This window comes from Candoia aspera, chromosome 5 (genome assembly GCF_035149785.1).
Source record: "Candoia aspera isolate rCanAsp1 chromosome 5, rCanAsp1.hap2, whole genome shotgun sequence".
Taxonomy (NCBI): domain Eukaryota; kingdom Metazoa; phylum Chordata; class Lepidosauria; order Squamata; family Boidae; genus Candoia; species Candoia aspera.
The window spans coordinates 79,261,942-79,278,617 of NC_086157.1; the positions used below are offsets into that span (position 1 = coordinate 79,261,942).

Sequence of the window (16,676 nt, forward strand, 5' to 3'; positions counted from 1 at the left end):
TGCAAATACCACCACAAAAAAATGAAGTTTGGTTATAATCAATATCATACTTTGAATACTATATTATATAAATTAAATATCCCTGTTATGGTAGCTCAATTCCAAGAATAAGCCATTCAAAACCTAATCAAATATTTTACTGCTATCTGTTGATAAAGAGGCCGAACGATGTTTCTACTTGCCCCCAAGTTATTTCCTCATACACAACTAATTTAAACATTAACTGCTTACATATTTTGGTGTGGCAACAAGGATGGAAGACAACACACTGATACAGTAAAAAATCTCCATTGAGTGTCACATTGAGGAAGACAGGATGTTTTTCCTGAATTCAGTTATGTTTTCCAACTTGCTGATATCACCAAGAAGTTATTTTTATTGTTTAACAAAATTTATGGAGGTAATTAATTCAGAACATCTGTGCTTTACTATTCACATTTTCTAAAAAAAAAAAAAAGTTTTGTCCCAGTTTAATTTTCTCCCTTTACAAGCAAAATTTTACACACATTCTGTCCCACTTTCCTCATGTGAAACAACCTAATTAAGTAAGATAAGAGAAATAGTAATGTTGGCTACTGCTGCCTCTCTTACTTGGACTGCCACAATTTTGTATATCATCCATCTCCTATTCCAGCACCTTGCAGGCTCAGTATAGCTACATTATATTTCACAATGTTTTTTTTTTCTCCTCCAAAATTAGTACACATGAGTTGATCCCACCACAGATTCTTTGGTTTTTCTTCGCTAGTGAGCAGGTATTCTCTGTCCTATTTCATTTCCTCCTTAAGTCAACATCGTACCCTTGAGACAACTCCAATGCCACAATGTGGTTGTTTCCTAAACTGGTCCCTCCCCTGTGCAACTCATGAAGCACTTGCAGGTGGCTCTGACAGGACATATACTTAGTATATCCCACCTTTCACCAATGTTATGTTTCAAAAGCTGATGAATCTGGAATGAGACCAATGAAGATTTTTTTAATATTTACTGTTACCTTTCTGCAGCAGTTGGATCCAGATTTAGTCCCTTGAAATCATCATTAAATTAAGCCATGCTGATTTAAATAGCCTATTCAATTCATTCATTGCCATGTGAAAGCAATTCCATCCAAGATTTTATTCATTAATATGCAGGTAGGGATAGAGGATACAAAACAGTATAAAATTACAAATTATAGACCTTGTCTGTCCTTGGAAAACAAGCATACTGGGACATGGTTAGTACTTGGAGGGAATAGTAAGGCTATAGAATAGATTGCGAAGTCAGAAAAGCATTCCAGAAAAAGCTATGAAAAAACCCCTTGGTGCTCTTTCCAAGAATGTTATCTGATTGTACCTACGTCCCCAGGATTTAGTTCAACTGGGAGAAGATTTTACCAAGAGCCGATTCTAATATCTGCTGAAAAACAGAAAGGATTTTTAAATTGCTATCATTCTTAAAATAGCTATAAAAATATCTCTTTTCGGGAGGTGGGGAACAGATTTCTACAGAAACTATGTAGACAAATGCAGAATATTGGTTCTAAAAAAAATGAAAAATAATAGAACAAATCTAATTAAAATCGAAACACAAAGTAGTAAGAACATTTTTATTTCATTTGTTTTTTTAAAGATTTAATGTATACATCATGCAGTCTTATACTCACATGAAAGTACTTTTGGATTCAGTAGAGCTAACTTCTACGTAAACATGCACAGAACTGTACAAAATAGGGAGGGACATTCACAAAGGCAAAGCTGAATTCTGCATGGATTTGTAGAAGTGAAACAAATACTAAGGGGGAAAAAGTTTCTTTTGAGAGTATAACTGGGTATTACATCATTTTTTCAGTATTTCATATTTTTATTTAATATATTTAGATCTAGCAAAGTGCTAGACAACCAAGATTCTTTATTCCCCAAATTCTTTATTTCTGTAAAAGCAACCTAAATGAAATTATAAAATGCATAAGTTGATAGGTTGGTATGTTTATAAAACTTTCAACACTGAGTTCTAAAAACATGAGTTTTTAGAATATTACATGAGTTCACCTAACATAATCGTATGCTGTAATTCTCCCCCACATACAAGCTTATTTTGCCCTCAAACTACTTGTGCATTTCTACTACTGTTTGTTTGGTGGGCTTTTATTCTTTTCCTAATATTTTTTCCACCAGATTAATGGGATTTTCTTCCTCACTCTGCCTGTAACAGCAGGATATACATTACTTTACAAAAAAGCTGCCTAAAAGTTTTCACTTACTGTGCATCAGTTTGAATAAGGTCTCCCCACGTTAAAGAATTAATTTTGTATGGTTTCGTTAATCCTCAACAAGAGCTTGGTAGGCTAGTTTTGAGTTTTTTGTTACTCTCTCTGAGCAGTTTCTTTTAATAGTATGATCTTTATTTTTATATCTCAATTGCTTTTAACCACTCTATCAACTACTGGTAAATTTTGCAAGCAAGCTGAAATGTAAAACTTTGAAACTGTTATGGATTTCAATCAACAGCATTCCAGGACAGCAAGAATTTGTTGTTTCATTTCCAACATTAAGATCAGGCCATTTACCCAAGCCTTGGGCTTTATTGATTGTATTGTATTTTTTGCTGGGTTTATGTTATATTATTTAATTGACTGCATACAGCTGAAAAGTTTCTGGATTAGGACAATTTCTACATACTTCCATATAATTAATTAATTGATTAACCTACTGCCAGATTCACATCTTCTCTTGAATTCAGACTTTCAGATAGTTTTAATTATAGTTAAATTACTACAACAAATTTATTTGGGAAGCTGAGTGGGCATTTTACTGCCAAAGTACTTCAAATTTTAAGTACCCCAATTACATTGAGAGAATTAAGGATACAGTTAGAATATTTCCTATTTCAAATTAATGGAATTTAAATTAACTGTAATTGGATTATAGTAAGAGTTTCTGTTTTTAAATAGTTACATGTCAATGACTTATTCAAAACAGTACAGTTTTTCAAGGATATATGCACCTAAGTCTAGAACTTAAGATCCACTGGAATAACTTCTTTAAAGTTTCTACTCTGATGCAGAAACTATGACAGTTAAGTCCTCATTTTTAGTGAAATGTTGTGTGTGTTGCCTATAATTTGGATTCAGTTGTAATCATAAAACGGAGCTCCTGAGACATTTCAGTTAATTTTATTTCTGTTAAATATTTTTTCTAAATATCCATAAACTTGTCCTATATATTCTAACTGCACATGCTAAACACTCCTAAATCAATCATCATGTTATGTTTCAATATATGATTAGGATTGGCAAATATGATTCATAATTAACTGAATCCTGCAGGAAAGCAGTAATGACGATGATAATGATGATGATACAGCCTTAATATATCTGTTTAGAAGTCAATTTCATTGAGAGTGGGATTGACTTTTCATAGTTGTATTTAAGTCTGATATTGATATTATAGTTAAATACAAAGTTATCTGAATGTCACTTTTACAGAATATTGGTTTTTAATGTGGTCTTTTGGTCCAAATCTCTGACTCTCCCTCTCTCTCACCCTCTCTTCCCCCCTCCTCTCTCTCTCTCTCTCTCTCACACACACACACACTCACTCACTCACACATAAACCACTGCATTTCTAAATATATTTTTCCTGGCAGCAAATCCCAAAGGACCCAGTGGGCTTTATATTTGAGTCAGCAAGCTAGCATATCACTGTAGGTTTTACTCAGATTAATATACTGTAAAGTTCTTTTTTTGATAATTTCAGTAAAAGAAATTAAAATGCACATTATTTTTTCTCTTCTGTGGTAATATGGGCTTACTCTTTATATCATCTCCACCTCCATTATGCAGGCAAAAAGTTCAACAGACTCAAGGGTGGTTATTAAATAAATAAACTGAATGCTGCCTAGCTGAACAGCAAGCACCTTAATTCAAAAATTCTGCCATCCTCTACTCTTGCTGTTGCTAAAAGCTCTGCAGTGACCCTTGCTGGTGATAAATGCCAGACTGCTCACAGCAAAAGAAGGAAAAAAACCCACTTGCATCTGTGCTATTGAACCTTTCATTCAATAACAATTATCTCAATAAGAACAGTTATGCAACTTCCTTGATGAAAAATGCTGCAACCTTGAACAAAGGGAAGCAAATACAGTATATTTCACAGAATCAAAATGTGCCCCATACTGTATTTATCCAAAGAGACAATGTTTTAATCCCTACATTTCTGTCAAATAGTAGTAAAGATAATATTCAGTTTCACCAATCATATAGATTTTTGTTCAAGTGCCAAACTATTACAAACATGGTTTGATTTCTAAGGACTTTTTTCTTCTTCAAAAGAAGCTTCTTACTGCTTATTTAAAGCTGACTGGTTTCTAAAGTTTTATGTACTTTAATTTCTTACTGCTTTATCTTAATTTCTTTCACCAGCATATGCTTAGTTTTTCCTAAGTAAAAGTGCCGCACAAGCTCTTGGTTAAGCTATGATAACAGTTTTACATTTGGCTTCTTATATTTAACATGTGTTCTAAATTCAAAATGTCTCATTCAACAGGGCTGCAAGTTTATCCACTGAATCAGTCATACATTAGAAAATATTAAGACAAACGTGGTCCAAAAGAAGAACATTAACTGTATTAAGAGTCCATTGGACTTGGGTGGCTAATAAATTAAAATGTATAAAAAATTAATCTAAAGTTGAAATAGGAATAAGAAGTTAACAAAACTTTTGAGTTTTATACTGATGTAACTTTTGAATTTTCTAAGGTGATCATATCTGGGCTGCAAAAATCCAGAGATACTCTTTTCTCCTATCTATTGGTTGTCTGGATTTCTGCTGCCCAAATATGGGATGCCAAAATTCTATAATAATACCATGTTAGCCTTTACAAAGTATTCCAATTTGTCTTTTGATCCTATCAGTAGAAACTAAAATTAAGCAACCAAAATATCTCTTCAAAACTGTTCGTAGTCAACTAGATTCTGATTAAAAGTGTGATTTATTGTTGTTTTACAGCAGCTGTTTCATACATGCATAACACCAATTCATATACCTGCCTAAATCCTGTTCATTGATGTGATAATGCTAAATTTTAAGCATGTCAGAAATTGGTCAAGCCTCTGCACTGAGATATACGTTAACTGCTTTAAGGTCCTGTTATTCGGACTAGCTTAACAGCAGGGCTTAAACAGGCATCAGCAGGGTTTAATAAGTGAGGAAATGAAGAGCTAGATAGGGGGAGAATTGGAATTTTAATTGTGTTGAGTTCTTGTAAATGTTTGACTTATCATTCAGCTGATATTATTAGTTTTGCCTTTTGTTTTTAAAAACTTTTTTTCATTCCATACTGAAAAATTTAGGTTATCATGGAATAAATTTCCAGAAGTAGGATCCACAGAGACATCTTGTATCAAGCCTTGTAATGAATGGCTACTTTTTAAACAATAATAAGAACATGAGAGCAACAGTATACAATTGCTTTTCTCTCCTTACACTCGCTGTATGACTTCTGCAGAAGAACATTCCAGAGGATTATATTTTAAAAAGTGGATACATGCACCATATAAAGAATGTTTCTTGCAGTTATTTGTTTTGTTTGGAGGAAAATAAAAGTAGATTTTTGTTAGAAGCTTTTTGATTATAGATTTAATACAAATGTATATAGAAATATTACACACACACACACATTTTCAGTCCTATGTTCCCTCTAAAGCAAACAATGACATTTTACACACATATATGAGAAAGTTTACCATTTGGGATACTACATGTATTCGTGATCTACTTCACTACTATTCACTTCACAAATTTCTAAACTACTCTTAAACATTAAATTATTTGTTAGGAGAATAGTGTAGCTAACTACTGAACAAATGTTCTCATACAGTAAGGACAAGCGAATAAAGTCATAGAAGGAAATATTCACACATTGTCAACTGAAATACTCTGTGTTACTTGTTTACCAAACTACAGCCTGTGGGTAACCATGAACAGATGTATATTTCCAGTGACCTGGGAAGGGTAGAGAGTGAAAATTGTGTTCATAAGAAATTCTTTATGTGAGATTTGAGAGGTTAAAAGAAGTTTCCTGTCTGCATAGTCAAAATATTATTGAAGCAATTCAGGTTGTCAGTAAAAGATTAAACCAATTTGCTGATAATCCTGTTAATGACCCAGGTCAAGTGTTAACTGTTGCAGGTTATAAAACAGTTAAATTAAGGTTGCATGCAAATAACCTGGAGCAAATAGTATCATTACAGAAATGGATTGGGGGGGGGGGTTTACAAAATTGCAACTATTATTTATTTGGTTCATGATTCAAAAAATACAACTTTAAACATGTTGAAACACTTCCAATTTAAAAAAAAGTGGGCTATTTCTATTCCAAGAAATCCAGGATACCCTTTTTAAAAAGTCCATCTGAATAGAAGAGTGGGAAGTTATAAGTACATGCTTTCAGACTAAAATTTCTAACCTTATCATTTTTTTTAAAAAAAATCTATTTAAATCTCAGCAAGGAATAAAATCCATTCATTATTCAGACATTAATTTCTCTAACATTTTACTGTTACCAACTGGATAATTGACTCTTCACAACTTTTCTATTTATAATTAGTACATTTAAAAACCATTTGAAATTCTTTAAATGGCTCTATGACTCAATACACAATATATATCCCTAGGATAGGTTTTAATACTTATTTTAAATAGCACTGAAAAAAATTACATTTCACCAACTCTTTGCTTAAATGGAGTTTTAGTGAAACATATCATGTGGTCCAAACACAGAATGGCTACAAAATATTAAAATATATGCTGTATGATCACAACATTCAAATAGTGTGGGTAACAAATGTTTACTTAAAAAACAAAACAAAACCTAAAAGCGTTCTGTTAACACAAGTATGTATAAGGTAGAATAAACTCAATTCATGTATATAAACAATTTGTTCTGCTGTTCTACCTAACCATAGATCAAGTCTTATGAAGAGCTCCAAATGTTTAAGTGCTTATTCATTAATTCATCAGCAGATGGCAGGAAGAAGAAGGGTTAATCCTTGTATATCCATTCAGAAATAGATCCTATTATTTCAATATGGCTAACTTACAGGTAATTAAATATAACTGCAGTTTTAGCTTTTGCATTCATATGCATGTACTCTTAACAAATTCAAAAATAGTGACTTTTAAATCCATGCTATTTATTCAGTTATGCTATTTTACAAGCTGTTCAAACACAGGGATTTTTTTTTCAAATATAGTTTTAAAATACATCATTATTAGGATGTCTGAGGAAAAAATCAATATATTCAAACAGGAACACATTTTTCTACACTTTTCTGTTTTATAGTTTCCCAAAGCCACCTAATTCTAATCACATATTTTTTTAAAACTTAATACTGCTTACAATACACTTATTACAAAGTTTGGGCAATTGAAATAAACTGTTGTTGATTTACAATTAAAAATTAATGATATAGCTAAGATGACTAGGTGATTAGGATACTAAGGAAAACTGTATAGGATCTATTATTACCCATCCCAAAAAGAAAGAAACAAAGAAAGAAAGGGGGGGGGGAATCTAACTGTATAGAACTGGAGAAAGAAAACATACCATCCAAACAGTGTCATCTGTGGACAATGAATTCAATTTTCTGCTATGTTCAAGAAGCATCAAAACAAACACAGTAAATAATTGATCACATTATCATAAATAACAGATACAAACCCAAGGGGTTTATGTAGTATCAGTTGCTGTCTTAATATGGAATATGATTTGCCTGCCAGCACACTCAATGGTTAATGGCTCTGTTGTGTATTATCCATGAGTTTTACTGATAAGAGTTTCACCCAACTCCAGAATGGCCTCTACAGATACTAGTGCTTTACTAGTCAACTGTACTAAAGGAAGAGATTTTCTATCAGCTACACACACTATTCATTATTTGACTATACTATAATGAATTCTGTGTGTGTGTGTGTGTCGCTTTGAATGTGCCTTTACAAAGGAGATGGTTTACTCTTTTAACCTGAAATGAAACTGGCTGTTTGCTTATGAAAATCATTTCCCATCTGCATTGTCCCTGAATGTAGCTCCCACGAAAGCAGAACCATTAAATACATAAATAAGTCTGTCTTTTCTTGTTCACAAAGCAAGACAAAACAAGAACATCTAGAAATCCCTTGAAGTAGCAGTGATTGAGCAGGTGCAAGGTTTTGTACACTTACTGGACATGAATTGTCCCCACCCTTTTGGCCTGTGCATTTTGTATGCATAAAGTATGTTTGAATATTTGTGTTGAAGATTGAATGTTCAATGCTCTAACTTCAACCATGCATTACTGAGTATGTGTGGAATATCTTCCATTATTTTTAAGAGGAAAAAGGACCCAATGGTCACATTTCTCCCTTAAAATATAGCTTTTAGAATCCCAGTAACAATTTCTGATTCACATTCTCCCTAAATTGATTATAGCATATTCAATTTATATCGCAAAATAAGTGATCACCAAAGACAGGTGATTTTAAAAAGCAACATTTTATTACACCCAAAGTTTGTGGTGCAAACTAATAAAGCAGTGTTTTAAAATGCAAACATTAATTTGAATAACAAGCGTCTTTTATAGTGGGTGGGCTATTGGGTTTTATTTTGTTAATTATTTCTGTAGAATGATTCGGTGCAATTACGTCACATCAATAGGTGTAAATGAGTCACAAGCTGTGATCTCGCAAAAGAAGTCTTTAGAGTAAGCTCTAATGAACTCATGGGACACACCTCCGAGTAAGGGCAGATTGCCTTCTTCCCCATTCATCATTAGTCCAGATAAAATCAAGCCTCTAGCAACTGAATAAAAAGAAAAGGCGATACGAAATTAGCCTCGTTTTAGAAGCGCCGTCTCGATTCTCCAGATCACCTCTTTGTTCCTCTTCACAAACGCTTCCTCTCACCAAAAATAGTTACGCTGGTAGTTTACTCTTCCTCCCCTCCTTAAAAGGCAGAAGATTGCACGGAGGACTTTCCCGGGAAGGCTTCTCTGCGCCAGCATATTCATGCTAATAATCAAACCTACACGCCCTATACATTATAACCTGGGCCCCCGTCACTTTGCGCTGGCACCCGCTTCGAAGCGCGACCGGCAACCCGCAGCCGCCGCAAACGCCAAGGGCTGACCCCGCACGAGCGCTCCTTCACCTGCACCTTCCCAGGGAAGGAGATGGGGCGACTCAGGACCGCCCCGACCAGCGGGCCACCACGCGCACCCAAACCAACTTTGCCAATCGGTGCCCGTTCGTAGCTGCACCCACAAAACGCGCAGCGCCGGACCGGGATGAACGCCGAGCAGCTTACCGCTCTCTAGTGGCCCTCGCGAACCACCTTAAAAAGAGCAACCGCCGCGGACCAGGTTGGCAGTTGAGGCATTTAACTCCCGGCTTTCCGAAAAGCAGCGCCTCCGCAACTTACCTTCGTTGGCTGGGTAAAGGCTCAGATCTCCCAAGCAGCCGAACGGAGATCCGAGGAGGAGGAGGAGGAGGCTGGCGAAGTGACAATCCATGCTGAGGCTGGTGCAGAGGGCAGCGCGAGCTGCATCTCTTCCCGGAGCATGCCACTGATGTGAGCGCTCTGATGGCAAGAGAAGTTACCATGCTCCTCTCGCAGCCTGATGTCAAGTTTGACACTGGAAATAAGGAGGAGTCACTCGGACTGCCCGGGCTGCCGGCATCTTGCCGGCCGGCGCGCCAGGTCCTAGCGCCCTTCTGTCCTTCCAGGAAAGAAAGCCGCGGGGGGATCCCGGAAGGCTGAGTCTAAAGCAACGGAGCGGCGAAAGAGGAGCAACTTTCAGTAAAACGGGTGCGGGATGGGGGAACGGATTTCGCGACCACCACCCCTTTTTGAAAAAAAAAACAAGTATCGGCTTTGATTCTAATAGTGACGCGGCCTGTCGATAGCAGTTTCCCCTGTCCTCTCTGCTTTCGTTTCGGCAAAACCCAAAATAACAGCAGTACCGTACAGTAGAAGCGAAGAATGTATGCAGGGAAAAGTAGGGAACATCTCAGCCAAAACCCTCATTGAAATCTTCGAGCTTGCCCACTTGAGATCTGCTCCAGTTTGCAGATACCCCCTGCACGTGCGAAAGAACGCAGCAACTCTGTCCCCTCTACAAGCCTCTGCCTTCCGACGATAGGCTGACCCAGGGTTACTTAAACTGCCGTTTACTCAGTTAACCCAATTAGCTGCCTTCCCATCTCATCGCTGAACTTAGAACTAATCGCACGAGGCAGGTTTGCACAACGTACCGGGCTAATAAAACGTTGGTTGGTTAGCTAACCAGTAGGCAAGATTTGTTTCATTGGTCTAAATGCCCACAAAGCCAAGGCTCGATTCTTGGGGGGCAGAGAAAGGGGGTGGGAAGGATCCTTCGCTGCCACTGTGATGCCCAGAAAACGAGCGATAGCAAAAGTATCACTTCTCACTTTCTCTGGGTGCTGAAGAGTGGACAGGACCCGCAGTGTTGACTGGCTAGAACAACAGAGGGAAGGACCAGATTTGAGGTGCAGCCTGTCATCTCTCTTCAGCCCAGCGGGGAAAGAAGTGGAAGTGGTGACGGAGAGACGCCCTTCTTGGCTCTTTTCAGCCTTTGCCACTGAGCAGGGCAAGAGATGAGAGGCTGATTTGTTTGCTTGCTTCTGTTTGATCACTTTTCCCTTGATTTTAATTCTGAAAGGAGGTGGCAGCACTAAGCTGACTTTTTAAAAAGTGTGCAAGGTTTAGTTTGCCCCAGTAAAGAATGTATTACTGCAAGTAATAGTATATGTTGTTGGACTGAAGTCATTTGCATTGTCAGATTTTGAAGGGCAGAACATAATTTTTGAAGGCACTGTAAAAATCACTTTCATCAGCTCCAGTTCTTTGCTCAAGCAAAGAAGGAAAAGGGAGGAAGGTGGCTTTATCATAAATAAAAGTAGAAAATCAGTGATGCATCTGTTCTTTATTTATCAGCTCACAGGGTACCCCAGGATATAAGCTAGCCACTCTCTTGGGAATCCTTCAATTTTATCTCTTGTGGCATCATCATACACTCTTTGTTTCCTTTGTGCATGTCTAACTAGACATTCGATCATACAGTGGTTTTCTAAAGCAGGAACTGTTCAGACAGAGTAACCAAATTTTCGTAAAGGTTCAAGTTATCTGCACACTATGATTTCTGGATCCCAGATGTGCAACCTGGTTTAATATACATCTCAGAAATGGGTGGGCAGAGGCTCAGCCTTGTAATAAGTACAGTGGAACTACTAGGACCAGAGCTGATGTCAAGGGCTTGCAGCCAAGTAGGATACTCAATAATCATGCAAGTAACAGCAGCCCTCATTCTTAATTTTGATGAAAAGCATTTTATATTAAGGCTGGCTGGCTAGGCATGGGCATAGTTATGGATTTCTCATTTTATTTACTTAACACCCAACTGCTGCTTTTTCTCATGCAATTGAAACAGACTCCATTTTATTTTCAGGCTAGCTACAGGACCACATCTCCCTATAGACATTGCCTCAACCATTTTGATTGTGTTGGGAGAAGCAGCTAATTGTTCCCCACTTTCAGAAGATTAAGTTGGTCAACACTTTGAAGTATTTTTTTGGTGGTGGCATTGGCCCTTAGGAATGACCTTCTACTTGAAGTTAGAACTGCTTCTACCCTGGGCCAACTTCCAGAAGATGTTGAAGATCATGCTGTTCTGGAGGGCATTTGCGTCAGAATGCCTTTTTGTTTGGTAGAGTATGCTTGGGGTTTTTAGTTCCCCCCCTCCCCTGTATTTTTGCTTTTTGTATTGGGATTGTATGGTATTTGTAAGCCAAAAAGAGTCTGTTAGATTTCAGCAAGGTGAAATCTAATTGTTCGATCAATTTCTCTATTGTGGAGCTGCTATGATTTCACTTGAAACTCTACATACTCAGAGCTATTTTTTTTTGTCAGAGTTTGAAAACAGTTCCTTTCCATCCCCAACATATTAGAGAAGTAGTAGATTATAAAATAGTGTCAAGGCAAGAAAGAGAAAAAACAATGTCAATTGTCAGCTTCAGAATGCCTGTTTCTTTATTTCTATTTCTATTTCTATTTCTTTTACAAACACACTCAACCCTTCAGGCACTAAAATTACTTAGCTATACTAATAGATCCTTGAAACTTTGATGCAATAATAGTCTAAGTTGAGAGCCATTGAAAAAGATAATGCCTCTGGACTATGATGAAAAACATAATCCCAGGTCTGATACTATATTTTGATCGGCATAGTTTTCTTCTTCCAGAACCCACTCTCCCATTCAATAGTGCCTCACTAATTGGAAAAAATAATATAATCTTAACAGTTCTATCTTAGATATATACAGTGTAATTTTATATACCACATCATGACTAACCCTAATTGTATGGTCATGGGTAGAGAGTTTGTGTGGGAAGCACATGCATTCTTTGCACTAATGTTTGGCATAATATACTTAACACAGTTTAAATAGAGAAAGGATGCTTTGCTTGGCATTTATTTTGTGTCTTATGATTTGAAACTCTCTCTCTTACTCCTAATTTGAGACTGATGTACCACTTGGATTGCTAAATTGCTTTAATGCATCTTTTAACCATGGTTTATTGAATAAACCATAATTGAGATTATATAACTTGCTAGCCAAAATCAGGCTTCTAGCCATTCAGGCTGGAAAAGTGGGATGGGAAAAGAAATATTCCATCAATGAAGATTCAAAATGGAGACCAAAATGGTTACTTTTGGCAAAAACAACAAAAATGGAGCAGGAAAATAAAGCCTTGAATCTAGTATAACTGTTATGGTTGCCTGCATTCAGTTAAATGCTTGAACATCTCTGTACACAATATTAAAGTTAATATTTCTCCTTTTCTCCTTTACCACAGCTGGCACTGTGGCCCATATTCAGTGTTATGTGAACTGGACAAGTCTTTACACAGAATGATACTCATTTAGAGCCAGCTTGTTGTGCAAGAAATCCCTTTGACAACACAGTATTCAGTCTCATGTTGCTGCTCTGCAAGGATTCATTCTGTGACACTAGACATAAAAATAAAAATACAATAATCTCCCACAAAGTACCCGTCAATAAATCACAAAAGATTCAGCTCTTCCCACACACGTACACACATAGCACCCCATACGCACATGTAGCTTTAGCAATTTCTAGGAAGTGCTGGGAAAGCTGACTTACTCAGCAGAAAACATGGGCCTCTCCCTCCAACATTGCTGGCCATTTGATAACATGCAAGAACTGCTCATTTCCCAGCACTCACACAATTGCAGCCCTAAGTAGAGCTATCAAAACTCAAGCATCTCTGAGACAGAGATACCATAGAATTTGTCAATCTCATTCCCTTTGCCAGAGAGAGCAATTGTAACCCTCTAGCTTCAGGGACTTGGCAATTTGGAAGCTTATTATAATAATTCACACCCCAGGAAACTCTTATGGTGCCTTGGAGATGTCCTACGAAAACTGGAGCACATTACCACCTCACCTCTCCACACACAGCTGCTGTTCCATTGGCAGAAAGCTTTTATTTTGCAGAGCTGTTCATCTTCTTGTAGTCTCTACTTGGAATGCATGTTTTTAATATAAGTCATTAAATAAATGTGTCTTAAACCCTTTGCTTGGTTTATCTAGTCATATAGGACCCAAATGAAGTCATTCCAAGGGCTGTGACAGGAAGGATAAATGTATTGCCTGCTGGGATTTATTAGTGCTATTCTGCACATCTGCGGGATTGGGTAAAGGGAAGGCAGAAGGATAAGAATTCAAACTTTTTTGGATGTCACAACTCCTTATTTATATAAGCACCATATTTGTCATGAAGGCTTCCTATAGGTTTAGAGGTGATGTAAAACAGTAATTAAGGATAATAATTACATCTGCTATAGATTATATCACAGCAATGTAGCTCCAATCTTTTTCCAATCTAAAAACTCACCCCTTTTGTTGGAAAGTAAGATATGCTTTCAAAAAGTTCCATAAGATTCTGAAAGTTGTATACAAAAGGGAGGGTAATCACAATCAAATTAATATTAGACAGTTTTACTAACATTCAACAAGCATCTATCTTACCTTAATTTAAATCCTGTACTTTGAAATAAGAGAACTTCACTTTCTACGTGATATCCTTTCTGGTTTTGCAGTGATCTATCATATTTCTCATCAGTCATTTTTGACTTCCGGTGGGAATATAGAATTCTGAACAGCTGTGCTCGCGGGCTCTGTGGGCAGAACTGACAATGCGGTAATTTTTGGGGGCTCAGGCAGGCTTTTCCTGAAGCCCCGGAGTGTTTTCATGGATAGAAATCACTTGGAATCATCCCATTTGTACTCCTGAACGTCGCCTTGCAGCCAGAGGATCGCAAACAGCATTAGCGCTAATCTTGTAAGAGACGACAGGAGGCTGGGATGTCACCATTTCTAAGCCTGTAGCCTTAAAGGGACATGAAAATCAGCCACCCCATTTCTAAATCATCCAGTTTATTTATATATATACATACATATACATATACATATACATATACATATATATATATATATATATATATAAAGTTTAAGAGGCTCTCTACAGCAAGGAAAAGCAATCTCCCTTGGTCCTTATTGTTATTTTTGGAATTATTTTTTTTTTAATCTTTTAATGTTTCGGCTTGTTTCCCATATAAATACTAAGGAGGATTAAGAATAAATAATGGCCTCCCTGCTGTTATTTCTGTACTGAATTTGAAGAATTTATTTCTCCTACATGTTGAATCTGCTTTTTTGAATCTTTCAGCTTTCTGTTGCCACCTTCCTTGGAAGTTGCCTGTTAGCATACTTTTACTTGTATCAACATCTTTTGGAATTTTTTTCATTAACTCGTTAACTCTTACTTTTGCTAGTCAAGTATCTAGGGGGTGCCATAATCTACTGCCTGAAACATGGAGGATTTCAAGCAGACTTTCTCAGAGTTTCATTGTGAGCTTAAACAGAGTTTCAAACAGATTATTTTTGATTCCTGTCAAGCTATTATGCAAGATATTCAGGACATTATAGAAAATATCAACTTTAAAATGTGTCATCTGGCTGGGATGCTGTGGAAGAGGTTGAGGAATTCAACAGCTTTGATAGAAATGTTTATACTGACAGTGAGATCAAGCTTTTGCTGCCAATGACCAGATTGTGAAACTGAAGGAATTAAAGGGACAGTTCAAATTACAAGCCATAAATGGAATTGTTTTTTTGATGGTAAGTTATGGGAAGAAGGAGGGTTCCCCCCCCCCATGGGAGGTTTTTTGCTGATCAGTTGGAGTTTTTAAGGGGGGCAGTTTGATTTTTTATGAAAAATGTGCTTTGTGTAATGAGATATGTGAATGCTTTGGAATATTTTGAAGTGGGGTAAGGATTTAAGAATGTTTATTTGGATTGTTTTTAAGGCTTGTTTGACTTCATATTCCTTTTTAATGACTTGGATTAAGATTAATAAAGTATAAATAATAAATGCTTGGTTTTAGGTTTAATAGAATTAAGATTGTTATAATTGCAGTTTTATTAATTATAAGAGCAGATAATTTACATGTTTTTTAGTTTGATCTTTATTATAGAGGACAGAAATGTATAGAATAGTGGTAGGAAGGAAACAAATGTTGTTTTGGGGGGAAGTTAATTAGGAGGTTTATATATTTCTTTTTCTTTAAATATAAGGGGAAGGAGCAGTTGTATTTAGGGATTTTTACAATGTGCTAACAGAATGATTTATAGAGATAGTGTGACTTTGGTTTGATATAGAGTAAGGGATTGATTGTGGAAATACAGCAGTTGTATATTCTTGCTGCTGAAAGCTGGAAGTCACCTCTTTATGTAACCTTTAAAACTTTTTTCTCCTTTTCACATGTTTTAGTTTTTTATTTTTATTTTTGTAGTTTTTATCTTTGCTTTAGATCTAATAAAATTCATATATATATATATAGAGAGAGCATGCAATTGCTCATCAGTCATTTTTCTAAGGCGAAACATACACACCTCCTTCCATCTCTCTAGTTTCTAGCTTATGTTTACCTTTAGTTTCTAGTCCTCAGATTATACTTGTCTGCATTCTTTCCAGTTTCTCTGAATCCTTGTTAAAGGATGGTGCCCAGAACTAGACACAGTGCTTGAGGTGTGATCTGACCAAAGCAGTATGAAGTACGGTGATTGTTTCCTATGATTTGGAAAGTATAATTCCATCAAAGCAGCATACAATGGCATTTCCCTTTCTTGCAGCCACGTCACACTGCTGGCTGATATTCAGTTTGCAGTCATCTACCATCCCATGGTCTTTTTGACAGAAAACATTGCCAAGCCATGTAATCCTATCCCATACTTATATAATTCGTTTGTATTTGCTAAGCAAAAAATCTTGTACTTGTCTATGTTAAATTCTGTTATCTTCAGCTCATGTCTCTAAAGCATCTAAATTATCAAGATAATTTTGAATTTTATTTCTGTGTCCTAAGGTATTTAGGTATCCCACAGAGTTTTGGGTCATCTGTGGACCTGATAAGAATTCTCTCTACCTTTTCACAAAAATCAGTAAAATATTGAAGAGTAGAAGACCCAAGAGTGAACTTTGTGGTAGCTCACTTGATGCCTCTCTCCTGTAACTTTTCCAGATAGCTCTGTAGTCACTTGCTTGTTCAGCCACCC

The 16,676-nt window shown here is 36.5% G+C and overlaps 1 protein-coding gene across 1 annotated transcript in view; it reads right to left on the minus strand.

The window, feature by feature from the left end:
* EPHA3 (EPH receptor A3) overlaps positions 1 to 9,628 on the minus strand; it is a 237,241-nt gene extending 227,613 nt beyond the window's left edge. The window contains exon 1 of the mRNA XM_063305552.1: positions 9,436 to 9,628. Coding sequence (XP_063161622.1) covers positions 9,436 to 9,526 — 91 coding nt within the window. The 5' untranslated portion in view covers positions 9,527 to 9,628. The remainder of the gene's footprint in view (positions 1 to 9,435) is intronic.
* Between the last annotated feature and the right edge of the window lie 7,048 nt (positions 9,629 to 16,676).